The following is a 22,396-nucleotide window of genomic DNA, read 5'->3' as shown; positions in this document are numbered from 1 at the left end:
AAACCGCGGAGCAGCGGCGGCCCCACTGCGCATGCTGCTGCCGCCCAGTTCGGCCCCGAGCCCCGGGCTGCCGCCGCCTGGCCTGTAGCGGGCCTCTGCCAGAGCCTCGGGTGGGAATCCCGGCCTCACAGAGCAGCCCTGCCTGGTGGCCCGCTTCCTCCTCCAGCCCCCGACGCAGTTCGGACCCCCCAAGCTCTTTGGTGAGCCGCTGAGACACCCCAGCAAGGAAGCGCTCTCCAGCGGCCCTCCACATCCCTCCTTTCCCCCAGCTGTCCTGGCTGCCCTTCCCGGACTCTCGGATAACAGGCCCCACATCAGATCGTCTCTTTGATGGAGAATGAAAAGGTTCGTGATAGATGGGAAATATTTCCGACCTTACTTGAAGTCCAGTTTTTACAGAAATACAATGCAGTCGGTAGATTAGGATGGCCAGAGTCATGGGTGTCATTTGATGTAACTCACGGCAATTCCAGTAGGAGTGTCAGATTGGCTCAACAGAAAGAAAAAAAAAAGACCAACAACTTACAAAATCCTCTTTAGTCTTCCCACTAGCTCAAACTGAGCGGCTAAATATACACGGCTTTCCCCAGCGGAGACTGATGGAAATGGGCCAGTTAAAAACAGTGTCCAACAGTGAGACATTACCAATCACTACTCCAGTCTCTTCATTTTACAGATGAGTCAACCGAGGCCGAGGGAAGGGGACTGTGACTTCTCCGAAAGAAGGTGGCAGGTTCAGGGTCTGAAGGAAGGTCTGCTGCTACCCACTGCAGCTACTGCTTTGTTGCCTGGCCTTCTGCCTCAGTCCAGGCACTTGGCTCCAGGAAGGCTTTGCTCTCCTAGAGCCGGAGCTCTCTTACCGGAGATTTCGCCTTGACTCATGAGGAGAGCAGCCCCTGGGAAAAGGCAGATCGTCCATCCCACAGGCCCCACTTTGGGGAGGGCGCCCCTGCTGTTCCAGTGACAAGGCAGACAGGAGGCAGTGAGACGGAGGCAGTGAGACGGAGACAGGAGGGGGCAAAGAAAAAGCCATACTGATACCAGCTGATGAGAGAGACAGAGAGAAGGAAGGAGAAAGAGAGACAGAAGCACTAACTGAGCCTCATGTACATTCAATGATATCCTTCATGAACAGAACATCTTTTTTACAAAGTAGCGTTGGCCCAGGAGCAGAATAGGAGAGGGTAGGGTATCCCTGGCAATATGCGGGTCATAAGGGTGGCAGGTGACAAAGCAGAAGTACCTGTTGGGGATGAGGCAGGGAGAAAGGCTGGCTGAAAGGAAAACCAGAGGACTAGAGCTGAGACACACCAGTCCTTCCTGGGGCTGTAGCCAGGACCATGCAATCAGAGAGGTAGCACCCTGGCCACTCTCAAATGATCGCAAGAACTGTATCTGTCCCTGATTCCCGCCAAGTTCAAGCGCAGAACAAAGACAAAACTAGCATTGCTAGGACAGTGCTGTCAAGGGGCTTCCTGGTCACATTAGCGACACACTACCTAGACATGAGGATTCTTCCATATGTTCTGGAAGATTTTCTCTTGAGGCCTGAGTGTCCTCCCTGCCCCCTCCATTCTGTAAATAAATAAATAAGAAAGATGTATTTGTTTTGCAGAAAAGGAAATACAAATGAACTATAAAGGCATGAGAGATATCCAAACTCACTAGGAATCATGGAAGTCAAATTATAGCAATAAATGAAATACCATTTTCACCCAACGTTTTAGCAAACATTGAAGATAAATAATATCCAGGGCCACCAGGGACATGAAGAAGGCACTTTCTACCCTATTGGTAAGAGTATAACTTCAGCATTTTTGTAGAGGAATTTGAGAGTATCAAATTTTCACACAGTAATTCCATTTCTATGAAGAAAGATGCAACAAGAATAATGACAGATGTGCACAAACCTCTATGTGCACATACAACATGATCCACTGGTATTTATCCCAGGAATGCAAGATTGATTTAACAGATGAAAATTAATCAGTGTAACACAACATAGCAGTACAATAAAGGACAAAATCAGTGGTCATCTTAACAGATGCAGAAAAAGCATTTGACAAAATCTGGCACCCTTTCGTGATAAAAACACTCAAAACCTAGGAATAGAAGGGAACACCTTCAACCTGATAAAGAGCATTGAAAACCCACAACTATCGTGATGCTTAATGGTGAAAAATTGAAAGCTTCCCCCTAAGATCAAAAACAAGACTAGGCGGGGCTTCCCTGGTGGCGCAGTGTTTGAGAGTCCGCCTGCCAATGCAGGGGACACGGGCTCGTGCCCCGGTCCGGGAGGATCCCACATGCCGCGGAGCAGCTGGGCCCGTGAGCCATGGCCGCTGGGCCTGCGCGTCCCGAGCCTGTGCTCCGCAACGGGAGAGGCCGCAACAGTGAGAGGCCCGCGTACTGCAAAAAAAAAAAAAAAAAACAAGACTAGGCTGTCCACTCTCATCGCTTCCATTCAACACTGTATAGAAGGTTTCAGCCAGGCATATTAGTCAAGAAAATGAAATAAAAGGCATCCAGATTGGAAAGGAAGAAGCAAAAGTATCTCTGTGCACAGATGACATGATTTTGTACAAGAAAATCACACGGAATCCAATAAACTATTAGAACTAATGAACAAGTTAAAGTTGAAGGACACAAGATCAATATACAAAAATCAACTGTATTTCTATGCACTTGCAATGAACAACCCAAATATGAAATTAAGAAAAAAATTATATTTGTAGTAGTATCAAAAGGAATAAAATACTTTGGAATAAATTGGACCAAGGAGATATAAGGTGTGTACACTGAAAATTACAAAACATTGTTGAATGAAATTTTAAAGACCTAAATCAATGGAAAGACATCCTGTGTTTATGGATCAGAAGACTTAATATTGTTCAGATGGCAATATTCCCCAAAGTAATATACAGACTGAACACAATCCTTATTAAAATTCCAGCTGGCTTTTTTGCAGAAATGGACAGACTTATCCTAAAATCTATACGGGCACACAAGGGATCCAGAATAGCCAAAATTATTTTGAAAATGAAGAACAACGTTGGAGGGCTCATGCTTTCTGATTTGAAAACTTACTACACAGCTACATTAAGCAATTCAGTGGGGGAAAGAATAGTCTTTTCAACAAATGGTGTTAAGACAACTGGATATCCACATGTAAAAGAATGAATTTGGACACCTATCTCACACCATACGCAAAAACTAACTCAAAATGGATCAAATAACTAAATGTAAGAGCAAAACTTGAACACTCTTAGACGAAAATGTAGGAGGAAATCTTCATGACCTTGCACCAGGCAATGGTTTTCTTAGCTATGATACCCAAAACACAAGCAACGAAAGAAAAAAAGATAAATTTGACTTCATCAAAATTTTAAAACTTCGTGTTTCAAAAGATACTGTCATCAAAATACCAATGGCATTTTTTACAGGACTAGAACAAATAATTTTAAAATTTGTGTGGAAACACAAAAGACCCCAAATAGCCAAAAAAAATCTTGAGAAAGAAGAACAGAGCTGGAGGAATTATGCTCCCTGACTTCAGACTATACTACAAAGCTACAGTAATCAAAAGAGTATGGTACTAGCACAAAAACAGACACATTGATCAATGTAACAGAATAGAGAGCCCAGAAAAAAACCCACACACTTATGGTCAATTAATCAATGACAAAGGCGGCAAGAATATACAATGGAGAAAAGACAGTCTCTTCAATAAGTGGTGCTGGGAAAACTGGACAGCTACTTGTAAAAGAATGAAATTAGCACATTCTCTAACACCATACACAAAAATAAACTCAAAATGGATTAAAGGTTGGATACTATAACACTCCTAGAGGAAAACATAGGCATAACACTCTTGGACATAAATCATAGCAATATTTTTCTGGATCCTTCTGCTAAAGCAAAGGAAATAAAAACAAAAATAAACAAATGGGACCTAATCAAACTTAAAAGCTTTTGTACAGCAAAGGAAACCATTGACAAAATGAAAAGACAACCTCCTGAATGGGAGAAAATATTTGCAAATGATATGACCAATAAGGAGTTAATATCCAACATATATAAACAGCTCATACAACTCAACATCGAAAAAACAGACAACCAAATTAAAAACTAGGCAGAAGACCTGAATAGACATTTTTCCAAAGAGGAAATGCAGATGGCCAACAGGCACATGAAACAATGCTCAACATCATGCTAATCATCAGGGAAATGCAAATCAAAACCACAATGAGGGGCTTCCCTGGTGGCGCAGTGGTTGAGAGTCCACCTGCCGATGCAGGGGACACGGGTTCATGCCCCGGTCCGGGAAGATCCCACATGCTGCGGAGCGGCTGGGCCTGTGAGCCATGGCCGCTGAGCCTGCGCATCCGGAGCCTGTGCTCCGCAGCGGGAGAGGCCACAACAGTGAGAGGCCCGCGTACCGCAAAAAAAAAAACCAAAAAAACCCACAATGAGATATCACCTCACACCTGTCAGAATGGCTATCACGAAAAAGAACACAGATAACAAATGTTGGGGAGGTTGTGGAGAAAAGGGAACCTTCCTACACTGTTGGTGGGAATATAAATTGGTGCAGGGCTTCCCTGATGGTGCAATGGTTAAGAATCCACCTGCCAATGCAGGGGACATGGGTTCGAGCCCTGGTCTGGGAAGATCCCACATGCTGCGGAGTAACTAAGCCCGTGCACCACAACTACTGAGCCTGCGTGCCACAACTAATGAAGTCCACGTGCCCTAGAGCCCACGCTCCGCAACAACAGTAGCCACCGCAATGAGAAACCCGCGCACCGCAACAAAGAGTAGCCCCCGCTCACCGCAAGTAAAGCCCATGTGCAGCAAGAAAGACCCAATGCAGCCAATTAATACATTTAAAATAAATAAATAAATAAACAAACAAGTAAATAAATTGGTGCAGTCACTGTGGAAAACAGTATGGAGGTTTCTCAAAAATAGAGTTTTGTAGAAATGTAGAAAATGTAGAAAACATTATATATTAGGTTTGTAGATTAGGTTTGTAGGTTTGTATATTAGGTATATGTTAGGTTTGTAGGTTTGTATATTAGGTTTGTAGGTTTGTAGAAATGTAGAAAACAGTATGGAGGTTTCTCTAAAAATAGAACTACCATGTGACCCAGCAATTCCACTCCTGGGTATATAACCAAAAAAAGCAAAAACACGAATTCGAAAAGATACATGCACCCCAATGTTCATAGCAGCATTGTTTACAATTGCCAAGGTATGGAAGCAACCTAAGTGTCCATCAACAGATGAATGGATAAAGAATATGTGATACACACACACACACACACACACACACACACACAATGGAATACCACTCAGCCATAAAAAGAAGAAAATTTTACCATATGCAGCAACATGGATGGACTTGGCATTATGCTAAGTGAAATAAGTCAGACAGAGAAAGACAAATACTGTATTATATCACTTATATGTGGAATCTAAAAAATACAACAAACTAGTGAATAAAACCAAAAAAAAAGCAGACTCACAGATATAGAGAACAAGCTAGTGGTTACCTGTCGGGAGAGGGAAGGTGGGAGGGGCAATATAGGGGTAGAGGGGAAAAAAAGGGGTTATTATGGGATTATATGAAATCATGTGTGTGAAACTTTTGAAATTTGTAAAGCACTATAGAATTTAAAGTATTTTTCATTCAATAAAAAATAATTTTTAAAAATTAAATTAAATTAAAAAAAGAAAAAGGGGAAATATTAGAAAAAAAAGAGAAACTATCAAAGTCTGGGAGGTGCTTCAGAGATACCTTTGTCTCCCAGGTGTCTCAGCAGACTTCCCTGACCAGTTGCTAGCTGTGTGATCCCCTAGAGACCCTAGGACACTGTAGCCATATGAGAACACAAAGATGGAGGTCACTTGCAGAGGCCAACTGGCCACCCAGAGGGTCAGAAGGCAACAGCTCTTTCATGTGGTCACTGTGCCCCACAACCAACACTCAAATTGTCAGTGTTCTGCTGCATCTCCAGCTTCATTTTTCTACATTTCCAAATTGACCATTTCAAGCTGCCACTCTTTTTTATATAAATAATAGTGTGTTCTTGGCAATAATCAAGCCCTGCTCTTCTTGCTTTTCATACATTAACAGTTTTATAGCGTCAACAAAAAAGTATTCAGCACGCCCTATACTAGGCACTGTCTGAGAGATACTCTAAAGTGACAAGATACGGAAACAATCTAAATACCCATCAGTGGGTGAATGGATAAAAAAAGCTGTGGCATATACACACAATGGACTGTTATTCAGCCATGAGAAAGGAGGACATTCTGCCATTTGCGACAATAGGGATGGAACTGGAGCACATTATGCTAAGTGAGATAAGTCAGAGAAAGAAAAATACTGTATGGTCTCACTTATATGTGGAATCTAAAAAAGTCAAACATAAAAAAACAGAGAGTCAAATGGTGGTTACCAAGGGGTGGGGGTAGGGTATGAAAAGTGACGTTGTTTAAGGGTACCAACTTGCAAGGAGTAGCAAATATGCCGTAGTGCTCTAATGCCCGCTGTAGTGAACACAGAGAACAATATTGTACTATACTTAGGTGATGTGAGCTACAACGGCAGTTATATTACAATATATAAATCTATCAAAGTAACACATTGTACACCTTAAATTTACACCATGTTGTATGTCAAATATATTCAATTTTTAAATAATTAGTTTTTTTAAGTTTGCAAATATTTATGTTGATGTCTGTCTCCCTAGCTACTTGGGAGCTTGAGACTGGATGGTCAGTATTCTTGGCTGCTTGAGTACACCCCGGCTTTGCTTTCAGTCTCATTCCTTATGTGCTGATTTTATTAGGCTTCCCTCGGGGTTCTAGGAGTGCCTTGGTATGGCTGCTATACACCCCTTACAGACATAATTTTGCTTTTTTTTTTTTACAGGCATAATTTTGTGTACAAAACTACCTAGTAATAAGAGTGTGAGCAGCTATTATGCGTGTCTTATGTGCAGTGACATATGAAGTGTGTTCTAAGTGCATTATTTCATTTGATCTTTAAAACAATCCTATGCAGTAGATATTACTAATGTCTCCATTACACAGATGAGGAAACTGGAGCAGAGAGAGGCCAAGTAACTTTTCCCAGAGTCACACAGTCAGAGTCAAGACTCTGACCCAAGTCTGTCAAACTAGAGAAGGTACGTGCTTAAACATGATGCCAGATATTGCCTCCTTACAATATTCATCTGATGCTCAGGCCAGCCTGAATTATCAAAAAGAAATCAAAATATGCCTGGTGCCTTTCATGTAAGAAATGAAAATTATGTTATACTTTTTTAGAAAGATTTGTATCCAAAGTGGCTAAAAATTAATGGAGTAAGCATTAGTTATCAGAAAAATTCACTTATGTGAAATGACTCATTCTCCAACAATGCCAGACCCAGGAGGTGTTCCTTTTTTTCTTTTTTTTTAATTAATTTATTTATTTATTTTTGACTGTGTTGGGTCTTCGTTGCTACGCACGGGCTTTCTCTAGTTGCAGAGAGCGGGGGCTACTCTTCATTGCAGTGCGCGGGCTTCTCATTGCAGTGGCTTCTCTTGTTGCGGAGCATGGGCTCTAGGCGCACGGGCTTCAGTAGTTGCGGCTCACGGGCTCAGTAGTTGTCGCTCGCGGGCTCTAGAGCGCAGGCTCAGTAGTTGTGGAGCACGGGCTTAGTTTCTCCACGGCATGTGGGATCTTCCTGGACCAGGGCTCGAACCCGTGTCCCCTGCATTTGCAGGCGGATTCTTAACCACTGCGCCACCTGGGAAGTCCCCCAGGAGGTGTTTCTGTATCATCTAGTATTCTTAGAACCACAAATAAGCTCGGTATACCTTCTGACAGCTTCAGAATTCATAAATCACTGGCAACCTCACCATGTTTTTATTTATCAAATAAAAAAGAAAATACCATGATCTGCTCATAGCAGACATGATTCCATAAGGGATATAGAGTAGGTTACACCTACCTCAAAAGCCATACACACTCATGTGCCCATGCACAAACACACACACACACAGAGTGCTAAAATTTGGCAATAGGGAAATCTGGAATAAAATATTCAGAGACAAGCATAGCTTGATGCTATGGCTAACTTTAGGGAAAATTCTGAAGGAAGCAAAATTTATCTGGGGCAAAGGTACTTGTACTACTACTACTAATAGCTAACACTTGGAGAAGACTTACTATGTAACACGCACTCTTCCGGGACACAGATTCATTGAAATCTCACACCAATCCTATGAGACAGGAGCTGCTATTCTTCCCATTTTACAGGTGGGGAGACTGAGGCAGAGAGGCATAGTAAAGTAATATGCCCAACGTCATAAACCTACTAGTGGGAGAAAACTGAGATTTGAACCTGAGCAGTCTAATGTCCGAATCCAGGCTCAAACCACTACTAATACTTCTCCACAAGTAATACTACTAAGGCACATCTACACTTCTTATGTCCTTGATCCTGTGCTGAGCATTCTACATACATTACTTCATAGATCTTTGGAGGTTGGAGGTCTTAGCTCTAAATTATTATGCAGTATCTCATTTGATCCTTACCACAGCCCCACAAGGTAGCTATTATTGTGTCCATTTTACAGATAGAAACACTGAGGCACAGAGACATTAAATAATTTGACACACAGGTGAAAGTATCACCTCCTTTTCAGCAACACCCCCTATACTTACTGTAAGGATCCACATAACATAGAAGAATGCAACGTAATTTAATTTACAATTTCTACCTCAGGGCCAGGTTCTTTCAAGGCCTCTGTTCTAAAGTGTTAGTGGGAAAAAGTGACAATAAGTTTTCCACTCTTCCCAACTCAGGGGGATTACAGTAACCGTCTGCAGCAGCCAGTGGCCTGCTTTGGGCTCCACTTACACCATACAAGCTCTGGCACCGGAAGCCTGCTTTCAGGGCTTGGGTGCTATTTTTTAAAGGTACCATATTTTGGTTTTGTTTTTTGTTTTGTTTTTAATTGAAGTATAGTTGCTTTACAATGTTGTGTTAATTTCTGCTGTACAGCAAAGTGATTCAGTTATACATATCCATACATTCTTTTTTATATTCTTTTCCATTATGGTTTATCACAGGATATGGAATATAGTCCTCTGTGCTATACAGTAGGATAGTAGGATATTTTGCTCTCTTTTTCTTTTCTTTTTTTTTTTTTTTTTTGGTGGCATGCAGGATATTAGTTCCCTGACCAAGGATCGAACCCTTTCACCCTGCAGGGGAAGCGCAGAGTCTCAACAACTGGACCACCAGGGAAGTCCAGAAGGTACATATTTTGAATTTTTATTTTGTTTTGTTTTGGAATTGGTTTCTAGAAAGACAAACTAGCAAGCCACGACTGGGGACCACTAATCTTAACCATGGTTTCCATAAAATGCTTCCTCTGTTTCACAGTGAAAATAAACCAAGTACTTTTACTACAACACCATCTTCATTAGCAGAGTGAAAAACGATGACCACGAGGAAGGCAACCTGGGTGGGCTTACCTCCACTTGAAGGGCTGCACATCCTTTCAGGAAGTCATTGATGTTGTTGGTGCAGTCAGCTTCAGTTTGGGGCTCCAGACAGTACTAGGGAAACAGAGTCAAATGTCACTTGGAGACTGTCATCACATGTGGGTCACATCATTGCATCGCTCACTGATAAGTAGATAAGGTAGGCTTTTTAAGGCGGGGCCAACATTGCTGTCAATCCAGGAAGAGAAATTAACCACTGAAGGAAGTGATGCAAAAATCTAAACGGTCGGTCTTGTTTCAAATGTCACGAAACCCTTAGTCCCAAGCCGTCTCTACTTACAAACTTTCTCATGCTTTCTGCCAAAGTGTAGTAATAGCAAATTAGAGAGACCCTGAAAGTTTTCTGATCCTGGTTCCTGCTTTCAACCTATTACCACCCTCGCTCCTCCTCATGATAATTTATTAAAAAGTATATTTTCCCCTTCACTGTTCTCCACATTTGATCACATTTCTCAACATTTTCCCACCATTTTATCACTGTTTTTCAAGTTTGAGAAATTATAAGCAAAAGAATTGTACTCAGCATCACATTCCCTGCTGACCTTAAGAAAATAATAGTAGGGCTCCACCTTTAAACTTACTTAAAGTGCCCACTTTTTTTTTGTTTTTTGTTTTTGGCCGCGTCAGGTCTTAGCTGCGGCATGAGGAATCTTTAGTTACAGCATGTGGGATCTAGTTCCCCGACCAGGGATTGAACCCAGGCCCCCTGCATTGGGAGTGTGGAGTCTTAACCTCTGGACCACCAGGGAAGTCCCAGTGCCCACTTTTTAAATCACATCCTCGTGACCATGGGTTTCCAACATTCACAATTTTGGATTTTTAAAAGAGAGTAAGGTTAGTTTCACTTTGAACACACGTTGCATTTGAAACATATATTTGGTTTCTATTGTTTTAACAGAATGTGTTGTAACATTTTGGATTATTTCTCCTGGTTGCTAAATAGCCTTTCTTTCTTTCAATGGATATTTTATTTCTTTGTGAAGAAAATCTACACTGAATTTAGTCATACTGTCAATAAACACCATCTGTATCTCTTATAAATCATCCCATTTTTCCTCAGACTCACATGCACCCCAAGTTCAAAACATGTCCTCAGTACACAGGGAGGTGTAACATGCATCTCTATGACAGAGCAAGCTCGTGACATGGGTGTTCTCCTTGTCCCTCGCACCAGTGGTGTAACAGGTTTTTACTGTACTAATCTTCGGTGGCCAATTACTAAAGGATAACATTTCATTTTCCGACTTTTTCCAACTACAAAAACAGAAAGAAAGTCGAAGTCTTAGAAAGAGATTAAAGTAGGAGCGTCCCGTGACCCAGGCAATCGAAAATCTCCAGAGTGACATTATTGCTGCTCTCTTGTGGTAAGCAACCCCAAAGATACTGCAAATTTCCCTTACCTTTTCTATAGAGCCAGGCCTAAGTCTGTTGATCAGTTTGCATAGCACTACCCCATTTTTCAGCGAGGACTTCAAGAACTCCTCCGGATCACAGATGGTCTTTTTGGGGGAATCTAATACTCCCAAAGATATAAGCCATGTCACGATGCGTTCTTCTGGATTCATTACTGAGGACTGTACACTCCAAACAGCTCTCTGGGGCAGCTGCAAGGACTAAGCCACATCCGCGATTGCATCTGCTGTTGTCTTCCTTTTTATGAGTTCTCTTCTCGTGCTTGCAGCGCAAAGCTCTAAAAGAACTTTTCTTAGACAACGGTGGAAGCCACTCCAATTATGGGATTTGAAAACCACAGAGCTCACACTCAAAGATGTGGAAATAGAATGAATGGGGGGAAAAAGAGTCCTGGATAACACTGGGTTTCTTTTTCAAAATCTGCAAAACAAATTCATTGGGATTAAAAAAGAAGAAGAAGAGATACATACACACACACACACACACACACACACAAAAAAAAAAAAAAAAAAAACAACGGGTGCAACAACGGGTGCAAGGAGCTGTAAAGGAAGGAAGTGAGGAGGCTGCCGGGGAGGGAGGAGAGAGAAGGAAGCGAGTGCTCTGGGAAAACAGAGGTGAGCCAGCACTTCAGGGGACCTTAGAAATGAGATACTCATGGGCCAGTCTGGGAAGAAGCTGTCAATATATAGTGTAGCCCCAGTGAAAATCTGGTTTCTGTCAAGAGGAAGATGCCCACTGGCTCTGAGGTCAGGCGATCTGAGCCTCGTGGGGAGCTGTGCTAGCACAACAGGGCTCAAAGAAGGCAGGCTGGGAAATCCCTCCAAGAAATGGCCACATGTCCTCACACTGTCTCACCGAGATGATATGTCACAATCATGCCTTGCAAAACATGTTGAGTTGCACAGTGACAACATGCCAAGCAGAGGAAGATTGTGCCTGCCGTCAGCCATCACTGTGTATAAGCACAAGCTAGAAGAATAGCATTTTACTTTGCAGCCAAAAAGCTATGTTGAGGGAAATAGACTAAGGATAACATCTGACATCCTGTTTACTTGCATTCTTGAGTGATTCTTTTTCTGGACCTGGTTCCACTACACAATCCAGCTGCAGTACCCTTAGCAAAGGCTCAGACACAGTGACATCAACGGGTAAAAAGCACTTGAAAACAGAGCTTTTGAGAACAAAGGAACACTTGTCCTCTGTCTACACTACAGTCTAGAAAGTTGATGTTTCCCCAACAAGAAACACTGCCTTAAAAATCCTGCTCTGGGAAAAAACTGGTCTATAACAAGAGATCTGAACTATTCTTAAACATCTTCATAACCAGTTAAAATAGTCATATTATTGGGAAATGTATGATAAGGCCAACAGTATAGCCTCATCTGGGCAAATGCGTGGTACTCAGCATTACCACCCTCTCCTAGTGCATGGGATCCTGCTAAGCTTCAGAATCTTTTCAATGCAGTTTTAGGCATCTACTACCAAATAACCAGCTTAGATAATCCTGCTGCCTGTTTTCAAGGCTTCCCCTTCTTACCCTGTAGTAACACTTACCAGACTTTACTATTATCACTTGTCCATCTGTCTCCTCCACCAGAATGTACCCTCCCCTAGAGGAGGGGTCTTGTCTGCCTTAATGAACACTGTTCCCAGCAGAGTGCCTGGTACACAGTAGATGTTTTTTTGTTTTTTTTTTGTTTTTTTACCGGTATGCGGGCCTCTCACTTTTGTGGCCTCTCCTGTTGCGGAGCACAGGCTCCAGATGCACAGGCTCAGCAGCCATGGCTCACGGGCTCAGCCGCTCCGCGGCATGTGGGATCTTCCCGGACCGGGGCACGAACCCGCGTCCCCTGCATCAGCAGGCGGACTCCCAACCACTGCGCCACCAGGGAAGCCCCACAGTAGATGTTTTAATGGCTTAAAACAAACATGTTTTCCTTGCTAATGATTTTTATACTTTTACTGAGATATAATTGACATAATGAATTGCACATATTTAAGTTGTATGATTTAATGAATTTTGACATATGTATACATCCCGTGATACAATCACACACACACACACAATTCAGATAAACCTTTCCATCATCCCCAAAAAGTGTTCTTGTGCCCTTTCAACCCCATCTTCCCTCCCTTCCCCCAAAATCCCAGACAACGAACAATCCCCTTTCAATCCCTATAGATTAGTTTGCATTTTCTAGAACCTTATATAAATGGACGTATACAGTATGGAACTTTCTTTTGTCTGGCTTCTTGCACTTAACATCATCACTTTGAGATTCATTCATGTTGTTGCGTCTATCAATAGTTCTACAAGAAAGATTTGACCTCCAAATATTTGGTTTGATATAATTATATTTATGAACAAAATAGGTATAGTCAATCAGAAGTTATAATTGACTTTTGACCAAGGACCCCATCTATGTAATGGAAATAAAACCAAAATCCATGTGTTGATCAATAAAATTCTTAAATCTGACCTGCTTAAACATATTTTGATATGTCATTTGGCCAGTTTTCATGACTGCTCATCAAAATTGTACTCTATAGACAAACAAATCTGGCAGTATTATTGAGGTATCACTTACATTTTTTGGTGAAGAACAAAACCTGAGTAATTTCAGGAACCCAGTCCAGTCCAAAATAGGCTTGAGCCCACTGGGGTCATCAGGGTGAAAATCTGCCTCATTTTAGACACTGGCTATAGTAAATTACTGTAAATAATAATCAGAAAGGCAACTCCACCTCCTCAAGGCAGAAGAAACAGTTCTACTAGTATAAAGATTGGAAGTTAGGGTTGGTATGGTCAAATGTCAAGAAAGCAAGGCATTCCAGGACAGTAGCAAGCATACGGGTGAAATGACTAACCATGGAACACAGGGAAATGGAAAGGAGTTGATGAACTGGGGGAACAGAGTGGGGGGTTGAAAGACTGGAGATCACAGTGGCACAAAGCACAGGCTTTACACAAGAGTGTGAAAAAATAAAGTAAAATAAAACAAAACAAAATAAAATAAAATACTATGCAAAAGTTATCTTGTCAAGATTGGAAGAAGAGAATGGCAGAAGTAAAGGTGGAATAAATGTATCCTGGACTTGCATGAAATTGCATCCGTGGCTCATTTAATTCAATAAGAAGCCTAAGTTTTCTCTTCCACTGTATGAATATTAGAGTCTATCCATTTTGATGAGCAGCATTACCTGCTCTCCTCCTGCTATACAGAAATCTATCAAACGTTTTACCTAAGCACACAACATAATACCAAATATGAAATCGATTTCATAGTAACCTTAAAATGTAGACATTGAACTTTCTGAAAAGATGTTTTAAGTCCAAGTTTTATGAACTGGACTGTAATTTTGAATTTCTATAATCTTGGTATTGTATTCCAGTAATATTGCCCAGATTGGTTAAAAGGTGACCAGTATGGGCTTCCCTGGTGGCGCAGTGGTTGAGAGTCCACTTGCCGATGCAGGGGACACGGGTTCGTGCCCCAGTCCAGGAAGATCCCACATGCCACGGAGCGGCTGGGTCCGTGAGCCATGGCCGCTGAGCCTGCGCGTCCGGAGCCTGTGCTCCGCAACGGGAGAGGCCACAACAGTGAGAGGCCCGCGTACCGCAAAAAAAAAAAAAAAAAAAAAAAAACGGTGACCAGTATGGGGATTTCCCTGGTGGCGCAGTGGTTAAGAATCCGCCTGCCAATGCAGGGGGCACGGGTTCGATCCCTGGTCCGGGAAGATCCCACACGCCACGGAGCAACTCAGCCCGTGAGCCACAACTACTGAGCCCACACACCACAACTACTGAAGCCCATGCGCCTAGAGCCCGTGCTCCGCAACAAGAGAAGCCACCGCAATGAGAAGCCCGCCCACCGCAACGAAGAGTAGCCCCCGCTCGCCGCAACTAGAGAAAGCCCACGTGCAGCAACGAAGACCCAACGCAGCCAAAATTAAAAAAAATAAAAGTGACCAGTATGTGCTCTATTTTGCAAACTGTATTTTTTGCAGATTTTTTCAGGTTAAAATTATACATAGCTATCACCCAAAATAAAGTAGAACATAAATTATGAGCATATTTTTAAAAAAGAGCAAAGGTCTGTGGTTCTACTTCAGATCCTTAGTACCACACACCCTGGGCCACTGAACCTGCCTCCTCATTGGTTTTCCCACCTCCATCCTCTCATCCTAATGAACTCTCTGGCAGAGCACACTTCGGTTGATTTTCCAAAGCGCCTGTTTAATAGTGTAATATTCCTGCTCAAAAACTCTCTAAGCCTCTCCACCACCTAAAACCATGATTTACAAACGACAATGTACAAAAATAATCACCTCTTGCGAGAGAGGGAGGAGAAAGGCATGACAGTGGAACCTGAGCCAAAATCGCTAATATTATATTAAAAATAAAAAGACCGGGCTTCCCTGGTGGCGCAGTGGTTGAGAGTCCGCCTGCCCATGCAGGGGACACGGATTCGTGCCCCGGTCCGGGAAGATCCCACATGCCGCGGAGCGGCTGCACCCGTGAGCCATGGCCGCTGAGCCTGCGCGTCCAGAGACTGTGCTCCGCAACGGGAGAGGCCACAACAGTGAGAGGCCCGCGTAATGCAAAAAAAAAAAAAGACCTACAGCAAATAAGGCAAATGTTAACATTTGTTAAAAGTGATTTTTGGGTACACTGGAACCTATTACATTACTTTCTTTACTTTTCTGAATTTGGAATATTCATAATTGATTTTAAAAAATTTTAAATCTCCTGGGGCACTTGTTAAAAAGATTTGGGGGCTCAGTTCTCTAATACTCTAGTTCAGAAGATACACAATGGGAGAAAGGAATCTATATTATTAAAGTATCCCCTTGATTCTGAGGCAGGTGGACCACGGTCACACTTGGAGGAACAAGTTGGTTTATAACCTTACACTCCACCAAAATTTCTGCCAACACCTGGGTCATTTCAATATTCACAAGAACAACAATACAACATCAGGACCACTCAGTTTCTTGACCTCCTGTACCTGTAATTGATATAGTACCTCTCAGCCCCTCTCTATGCTGTGAAAATGGATCTGGGGCCTTTCAATATATTTTCCCTTGCCAGCTGGTGCGATATGAAGTTTTATCAGTAGATGGTGGTGGAAAGACCTGGCAGGAAGAAGGGGTTTTAATCGCTGTGTCCTGTGTGCTCCCCCCACGGGCTCCTGCCGAGACCACCCCCTTTGCTAGTGCTTGCCGTCTGTGCACTGGCTTCCTCAATGCACAGCGGGGAGCAGCTTCCCCTGGCACCACCCTTGGGTGGTTCTGTAGCAAAGTGTCTCTAGTGAGACACCTCCCCTGTGAACGGGAAACATCCTAGAGAGGCACATTTTCAGCAAGTTCCAGAGGGTGGATGTCCAGCAAGTTCCACTGACTCAGCACCACAGGCGACTCCTCTAACAAGGCCTGGATATCAGCTGTACACGGAAAGAGGGGTTATCACTGCTCTATGGGTAGTGACTATTATATATCGTTTTTATATTGTCTGCTATTGTATATTATATCTGGTATTCCTAGAATTCCCTTTACTTCTCACTAGCCAATCTCTTATTATCCAATCCCCTATTATCGTTAATAATTCTTGATGTTAAACTTTTCCTCTTAAAATTCCCCTGTGGTTTCTCTGTCCTGATTGGACCCAGACGAACATGCGTCATCATCTTCGGTGAACACACCTCCACTTTAGCCAACCAGTTGCAAGGTCACACCCTGTACTTTGTCATCGCATAAACTTCTCTGCCTCCTGAATCATGAATTCAAACACTACATTTTCTAACCACAAGCTACTGTCTTTCCAGCTTGTTTATTCAGTTACTCCCACTGCGATTAATCCTTAGCGTCATAGGGATCCTCAAAGCATGGTTTTCCAAGATGATTATACAAATTTGCATTCCCACAAAGCAGGGTATGATCTCCCATTGCTCCATATCATAGCTAACACTCCGTATTATAGACTTTTACATTTTCTTTTATTTTCGTGGGTGTGAAATTTACTTTTGTATGATTGCTAATAAAGTTGAGCATTTTTTCTTTTTTCTTTTCTTTTTTTTTGGCCACTCCGCACAGCTTGGGGGATCTTAGTGCCCTGACCAGAAGCAGCACAGAGCCCTAACCACTGGACCGGCAGGGAATTCCCGAGCATTTTTTCATATGTTGATTGGCCACACATATTTCCTCTTCTGTGAAATCTTGCTCATTTCTATTGCCCACTTTTTACTAGGTTGTTTGTCTTTTTGTTATTATAAAATTACATAAAATTTGTCATACCAGGAATCCCCTGGTCACCCAGTGGTTGGGACTCCATGCTTTCACTGCGGAGGTGGGTGTGTGTGAGGAGTCCATGTTTGTTCCCCAGTAGGGGACCTAAGATCCCACAAGCCACATGGTGCAGGCAAAAAAAAAGTTTGTCATACCCTATGGACACTAAACCAATGTCAGTTATTTGTGTTTGCAAATATCTTCTTGTACTCCTGTCTTTCATTCTATAGTGTATTTTAGGAAACAGAGGTTCTTGATTTTTTAAATAAGATACTTTAGCTCACCCTCATGTAAAACAAATGCAGAATTTGGCAGTCCAAGGCTAGCATGCAGCTTCCTAGGCATCAGAGACCCAGGTTTCTACTCTCTAGTTACTTCACCATTTTTAGCTTCCCACCTCATAGTTCAAAATGACTCTTTGCATGAACTTGGATTAGGCAATGGTTTCTTAGATATCACACAAAGGCCACAAGCAACAAAAGAAAGGAATAGATAAATTGGTCTTTATCGACACTACAAATTTTTGTGCTTCAAAGGACACCATCAAGAAAGTGAAAAGACATTTCAGATAACCTCTCTACTTAAACATGTTTAAAGTATGTTTTTGTTTTGCAGACTTTTTGCATACTTATTTCTACATGGTTTGATGGACTGATGTTTTTAAAATGAGACTTATAAATCATAATAAACCGTTAAATTCAAAAAAAAAAAAGAAAGTGAAAAGACAACTCACATAATGGGAGAAAATATTTGCAAACCATATATCTGACTAGGGACTTATATCCAGAATATATAAAGAACTCATAACTCAGTAACAAAAAGAACTAAAAATGGGCAAATTATCTGAATAGACATTTCTCCAAAGAAGATATACAAATAGCTAATAAGCACGAGAAAGGATGCTCAACATCACTAGCCTTCATGGAAATGCAAATCAAAACCACAATGAGATTCCAGTTCACATCCATTAGGATGGCTATGATCAAAAAGACAGACAATAACAAGTGCTGGTGAGGATGTGGAGAAATTGGAGCCCTCAAACACTGCTGGTGGGAATGTCAAATGGTGCAGCTGCTGTGGAAAACAGTCTGGCAGCGACTCAGAATGTTAACATAGTTATCATATGGGCCAGCAATTTCACTCCAAGAGAAATGAAAACATGTCCACATAAGAACATGCACACAAAGATACATAGCAGCATTATACATAATAGCCAAAGAGTAAAAACAACTCAAATATCCAATTGAATATTATTCAGTCTATAAAAAGGAATGAAGTACTGAAACACGCTACAACATGGATGAACGTTGAAAATGTAAGGCCAACTGGCCCGAGGCAGGGGAACACAATCAGATTCACAGGTTGCATCAGACCAAAACTCTCCGGACCACCCAGTTCCAGAAACTGACCTGGAGACTTTCCGGACCACCCAGTTCCAGGAACTGACCTGGGGACTTTGCACCCGGCCCAGCCTTCCTGCCTTTCGAGGAGCAGGACTAACGGTCCCCCAGGATACCCGAAAAGACCACCAAATAAGGAATACCCTGCACCCTCCCAGATTCACCACACCCCTTTCCCTTCTTCCCCTATAAAATCTTGCCCAACCCTCGCCCGGGGGCGACTTCTCTGGCCCCTTTCTCTCGGACCAGTGAACCTCGCCCGGGAGCGCTCCCTAATAAAGCTCACTTGAAGCTTTTCCTCTGTTTCGCGGTGCCGTTTGTTAAGATCCGACCTTACAGAAAACATATGCTAAGTTAAAGAAGCCAGTCACAAAATATCATATATTGTATGATCTCACTTATATGAAATGTTCAGAATAGGCAAATCCACAGAGATAGAAAGTAGAACTGCAGTTGCCTAGGACCAGGGTGAGAGTTGAGGGGAAATAGGGATTGACTGCCAATGGATGTGAGGGGGATTTGGTGGTGGGGGGGGGAGTGAAGAAAATATTCTACAATTGATTTGGTGATGGTTGCACAACTCTGTAAATATACTAAAAGCAATTGAATTGTACGCTTTAAATAGGTAAATTATACACTATCTTAATTATGTCTCAACAAAACTGTTATTTTTAAAAAGGCCATTGTGGGACTTTCCTGGCGGTCCAGTGGTTAGGACTCCGCACTCTCACTGCTGAGGGCCCGGGTCAGTCCCTGGTCGGGGAAGTAACATCCCACAAGCCTGGACCTGTGGCCAAAAATAAATAACTAAATAAATAAATTAAATAAAAAGGCAATTGTGATGAGCAACAAAAAAAAAATAAAAACGACTGTTTGGGCTCTAGCCGTCATGTCTGCATTCCAGCCAGGAAGTCAGGATGGGGGACGAAAAATGAAACTCCCCCCTCCCCACACACAGTTTATTAGGCGAAATTTATAACATACTGAAAGATTGAAGGAATATGATGATCTCCTTTGTCCCCACCATCTAGATTTAATCACTGGTAACATTCTGCCATATTTCACTTGCCTATATAGGTGCAGTAACTATATATTTTTTAAATAAACTATTAAATAAGTTGCAGACATCCTATCACTTCACCCTAAATACTTCAGCATGCCTCTCCTCAAATTAAGGACATTTTCAACATAACCAAAGCTCTATTATCACAATTAAGAAAATTAACAATAATTCACTAACGCCATCCAATTTTCAGTTCATATTAAGACTTCCCCGGGACTCCCTTGGTGGTCCAGTGGTTAAGACATCACCTTCCAATGCAGGGGGTGCAGGTTTGATCCATGGTCGGGGAGCTAAGATCCCACATGCCTCACGGCCAAAAAACCAAAACATAAAAACAGAAGCAATATTGTAATAAATTCAATAAAAACTTTAAAAAAAAGACTTTCCCATTTATCCCTAAAAATGTCTTTCAGAGTTTTTTTTTTTCAAAGCAGCATGCAATCAAGTTGCCCCTACTCATGTCATAGAACTGAATTTGCTTCTAGGCAAAAATCTGAGTGACCATAGGGTTCGTCCCCATTTCTTTCCCTTCTCTTGGGATCAAAGTCCTGTGCTGCCTGTTGTCTCAATTTCTGGAAAGAGTTGTTTCATATATTCTGACTAGTTTTCTAGTTGTTTATACTGGGAGGACAAGTCCATACCACATAATCCTTCATGGGTAGAAGCAGAAGTTGGCTTAGTCTACTTTTAATTACGTCTTCTACATCATACAACAAATGAGACCTAATATAGTTTGTTCTTGTTAATTTATAAGGGCTTTTTAGATATTAAAGATATTAACCTTTTAGTATATATGTTTTAAATTGTTTCCTAGTTAGTATTTGCCTTTTAAATTTTATTAATTTCTTAGCAATTACTATACAGAAGTTTTTAAATTTGTATATAATTAAATATACCAATCTTTCCTTTTATGATGTACACCTTTTATATCATGCTTAAAGTTCTTCCTCAAGGTCACTTTAGGAATTTATCCTAGAGAAATAATGACAAGTTCAGAAGGCAATAAAATCACAATCTACAGAACAACAAAAAAAAATTAAGAAATTAGGCCTCATCAAAATTAAGAACTTTGGGGACTCCCAGGTGGCGCAGTGGTTAAGAATCGACCTGCCAATGCAGGGGACACAGGTTCAAGCCCTGGTCCAGGAAGATCCCACATGCCACGGAGCACCTAAGCTTGTGCAACACAACTACTGAGCCTGCGCTCTGGAGCCCGCGAACCACAGCTACTGAGCCCACATGCCACAACTACTGAAGCCCATGCGCCTAGAGCCCATGCTCCGCAACAAGAGTAGCCACTGCAATGAGAGGCCCACGCACCACAGCAAAGAGTAACCCCGCTCACCGCAACTAGAGAAAGCCAGCGTGCAGCAACAAAGACCCAACACAGCCAAAAGTAAATAATAAATAAATAAATAAAATTAAGGACATTTGCTCTTTGAAAGCCCATTTGAAGAGGATGAAAAGACAAGCTACAGACTGGGAGACACTACTGCAAACCACAGATCTTATAAAGATCTACCATCTAGAACACATTTTTAAACTCTCAAAATTCAACAGTAAAAAATAAACAATCCAACAGAAAATGGGCAAAAGACATGCACAGATAGTTCATGAAACAGGATATGTGGATGGCAAATAAGCACATGAAAAGATGTTCAATATCACTAGCTACTAGGGAAACGCAAATTAAAACCACAGTGAGATCTCACTACACACATATCAGAAGACCTAAAATAAAAAACAGTGACAACGCCAAATGCTGCTAAGGATGCAGAGAAACTGGATCACTCCTACATCGCTGGTGGGAATGTAAAGTGTTACAGCCACTCTGGAAAAGTAGTTTGTAGTTTTTAGTTTCTAAAAAAACTAAACATGCACTTGCCATATAACTCAGCAGTAGTTATTTCTACTATTTTATCTTCCAGGTCACTTATTCATTCTTCTGCCTCAGTTATTCTGCTATTGATTCCTTCTAGAGAATTTTTGATTTCATTTATTGTGTTGTTCATCATTGCTTGTTTGCTCTTTAGTTCTTCTAGGTCCTTGTTAAACGTTTCTTGTATTTTCTCCATTCTATTTCCAAGATTTGGGATCATCTTTACTATCATTACTCTGAATTCGTTTTCAGGTAGACTGCCTATTTCCTCTTCGTTTGTTAGGTCTGGTGGGTTTTTACCTTGCTCCTTCATCTGCTGTGTATTTCTCTGTATTCTCGTTTTGCTTAACTTACTGTGTTTGGGGTCTCCTTTTAGCAGGCTGCAGGTTCGTAGTTCCTGTTGCTTTTGGCGTCTGCCGTCAGTGGGTAAGGGTGGTTCAGTGGGTTGTGCAGGCTCCCTGGTGGATGGGACTGGTGCCTGTGTTCTGGTGGATGAGGCTGGATCTTGTCTTTCTGGTGGGCAGGACCGCATCCAGTGTTGTGTTTTGGGGTGTCTGTGAACTTACTATGATTTTAGGGAGCCTCTGTGCTAATGGGTGGGGTTGTGCTCCTGTCTTGCTAGTTGTTTGGCATAGGGTGTCCTGCACTGTAGCTTGCTTGTTGTTGAGAGGAGCTAGGTCTTGCTGTTGAGATGGAGATCTCTGGGAGAGCTTTCCCTGACTGATATTACATGGAGCCAGGAGGTTTCTGGTGGTCCAATGTCCTGAACTCGGCTCTCCCACCTC

The 22,396-nt window shown here is 42.0% G+C and overlaps 1 protein-coding gene and 1 long non-coding RNA gene across 4 annotated transcripts in view; one reads left to right on the top strand and one right to left on the bottom strand.

Annotated features, from left to right (window-relative positions):
- The window catches only part of ARHGEF6 (Rac/Cdc42 guanine nucleotide exchange factor 6), a 117,941-nt gene extending 106,642 nt beyond the window's left edge, over positions 1-11,299 (bottom strand). For 2 of the 3 annotated variants that reach the window (XM_060137455.1, XM_060137458.1), the window contains exons 1-2: positions 10,969-11,148; positions 9,539-9,622 (exon numbers count right to left, since the gene is read on the bottom strand). In XM_060137455.1, the coding sequence (XP_059993438.1) occupies positions 9,539-9,622; positions 10,969-11,133 (249 nt within the window). In that variant the 5' untranslated portion in view covers positions 11,134-11,148. Of the gene's footprint in view, positions 1-9,538; positions 9,623-10,968 lie in introns of all 3 variants that reach the window. The other variant, XM_060137456.1, reaches the window with a different exon arrangement.
- Positions 52-10,890, top strand: LOC132513279 (uncharacterized). Its single transcript, XR_009538428.1, has 3 exons — positions 52-345; positions 9,228-9,318; positions 10,835-10,890. It is a non-coding gene; the product is annotated as an uncharacterized LOC132513279 (long non-coding RNA).
- Positions 11,300-22,396: the final 11,097 nt, after the last annotated feature.

The sequence above is a fragment of the Lagenorhynchus albirostris genome, chromosome X (assembly GCF_949774975.1).
Source record: "Lagenorhynchus albirostris chromosome X, mLagAlb1.1, whole genome shotgun sequence".
Lineage (NCBI taxonomy): Eukaryota > Metazoa > Chordata > Mammalia > Artiodactyla > Delphinidae > Lagenorhynchus > Lagenorhynchus albirostris.
The sequence above is the reverse complement of the archived record's forward strand: the minus strand, read 5'-3'. Positions and strand labels throughout refer to the sequence as shown.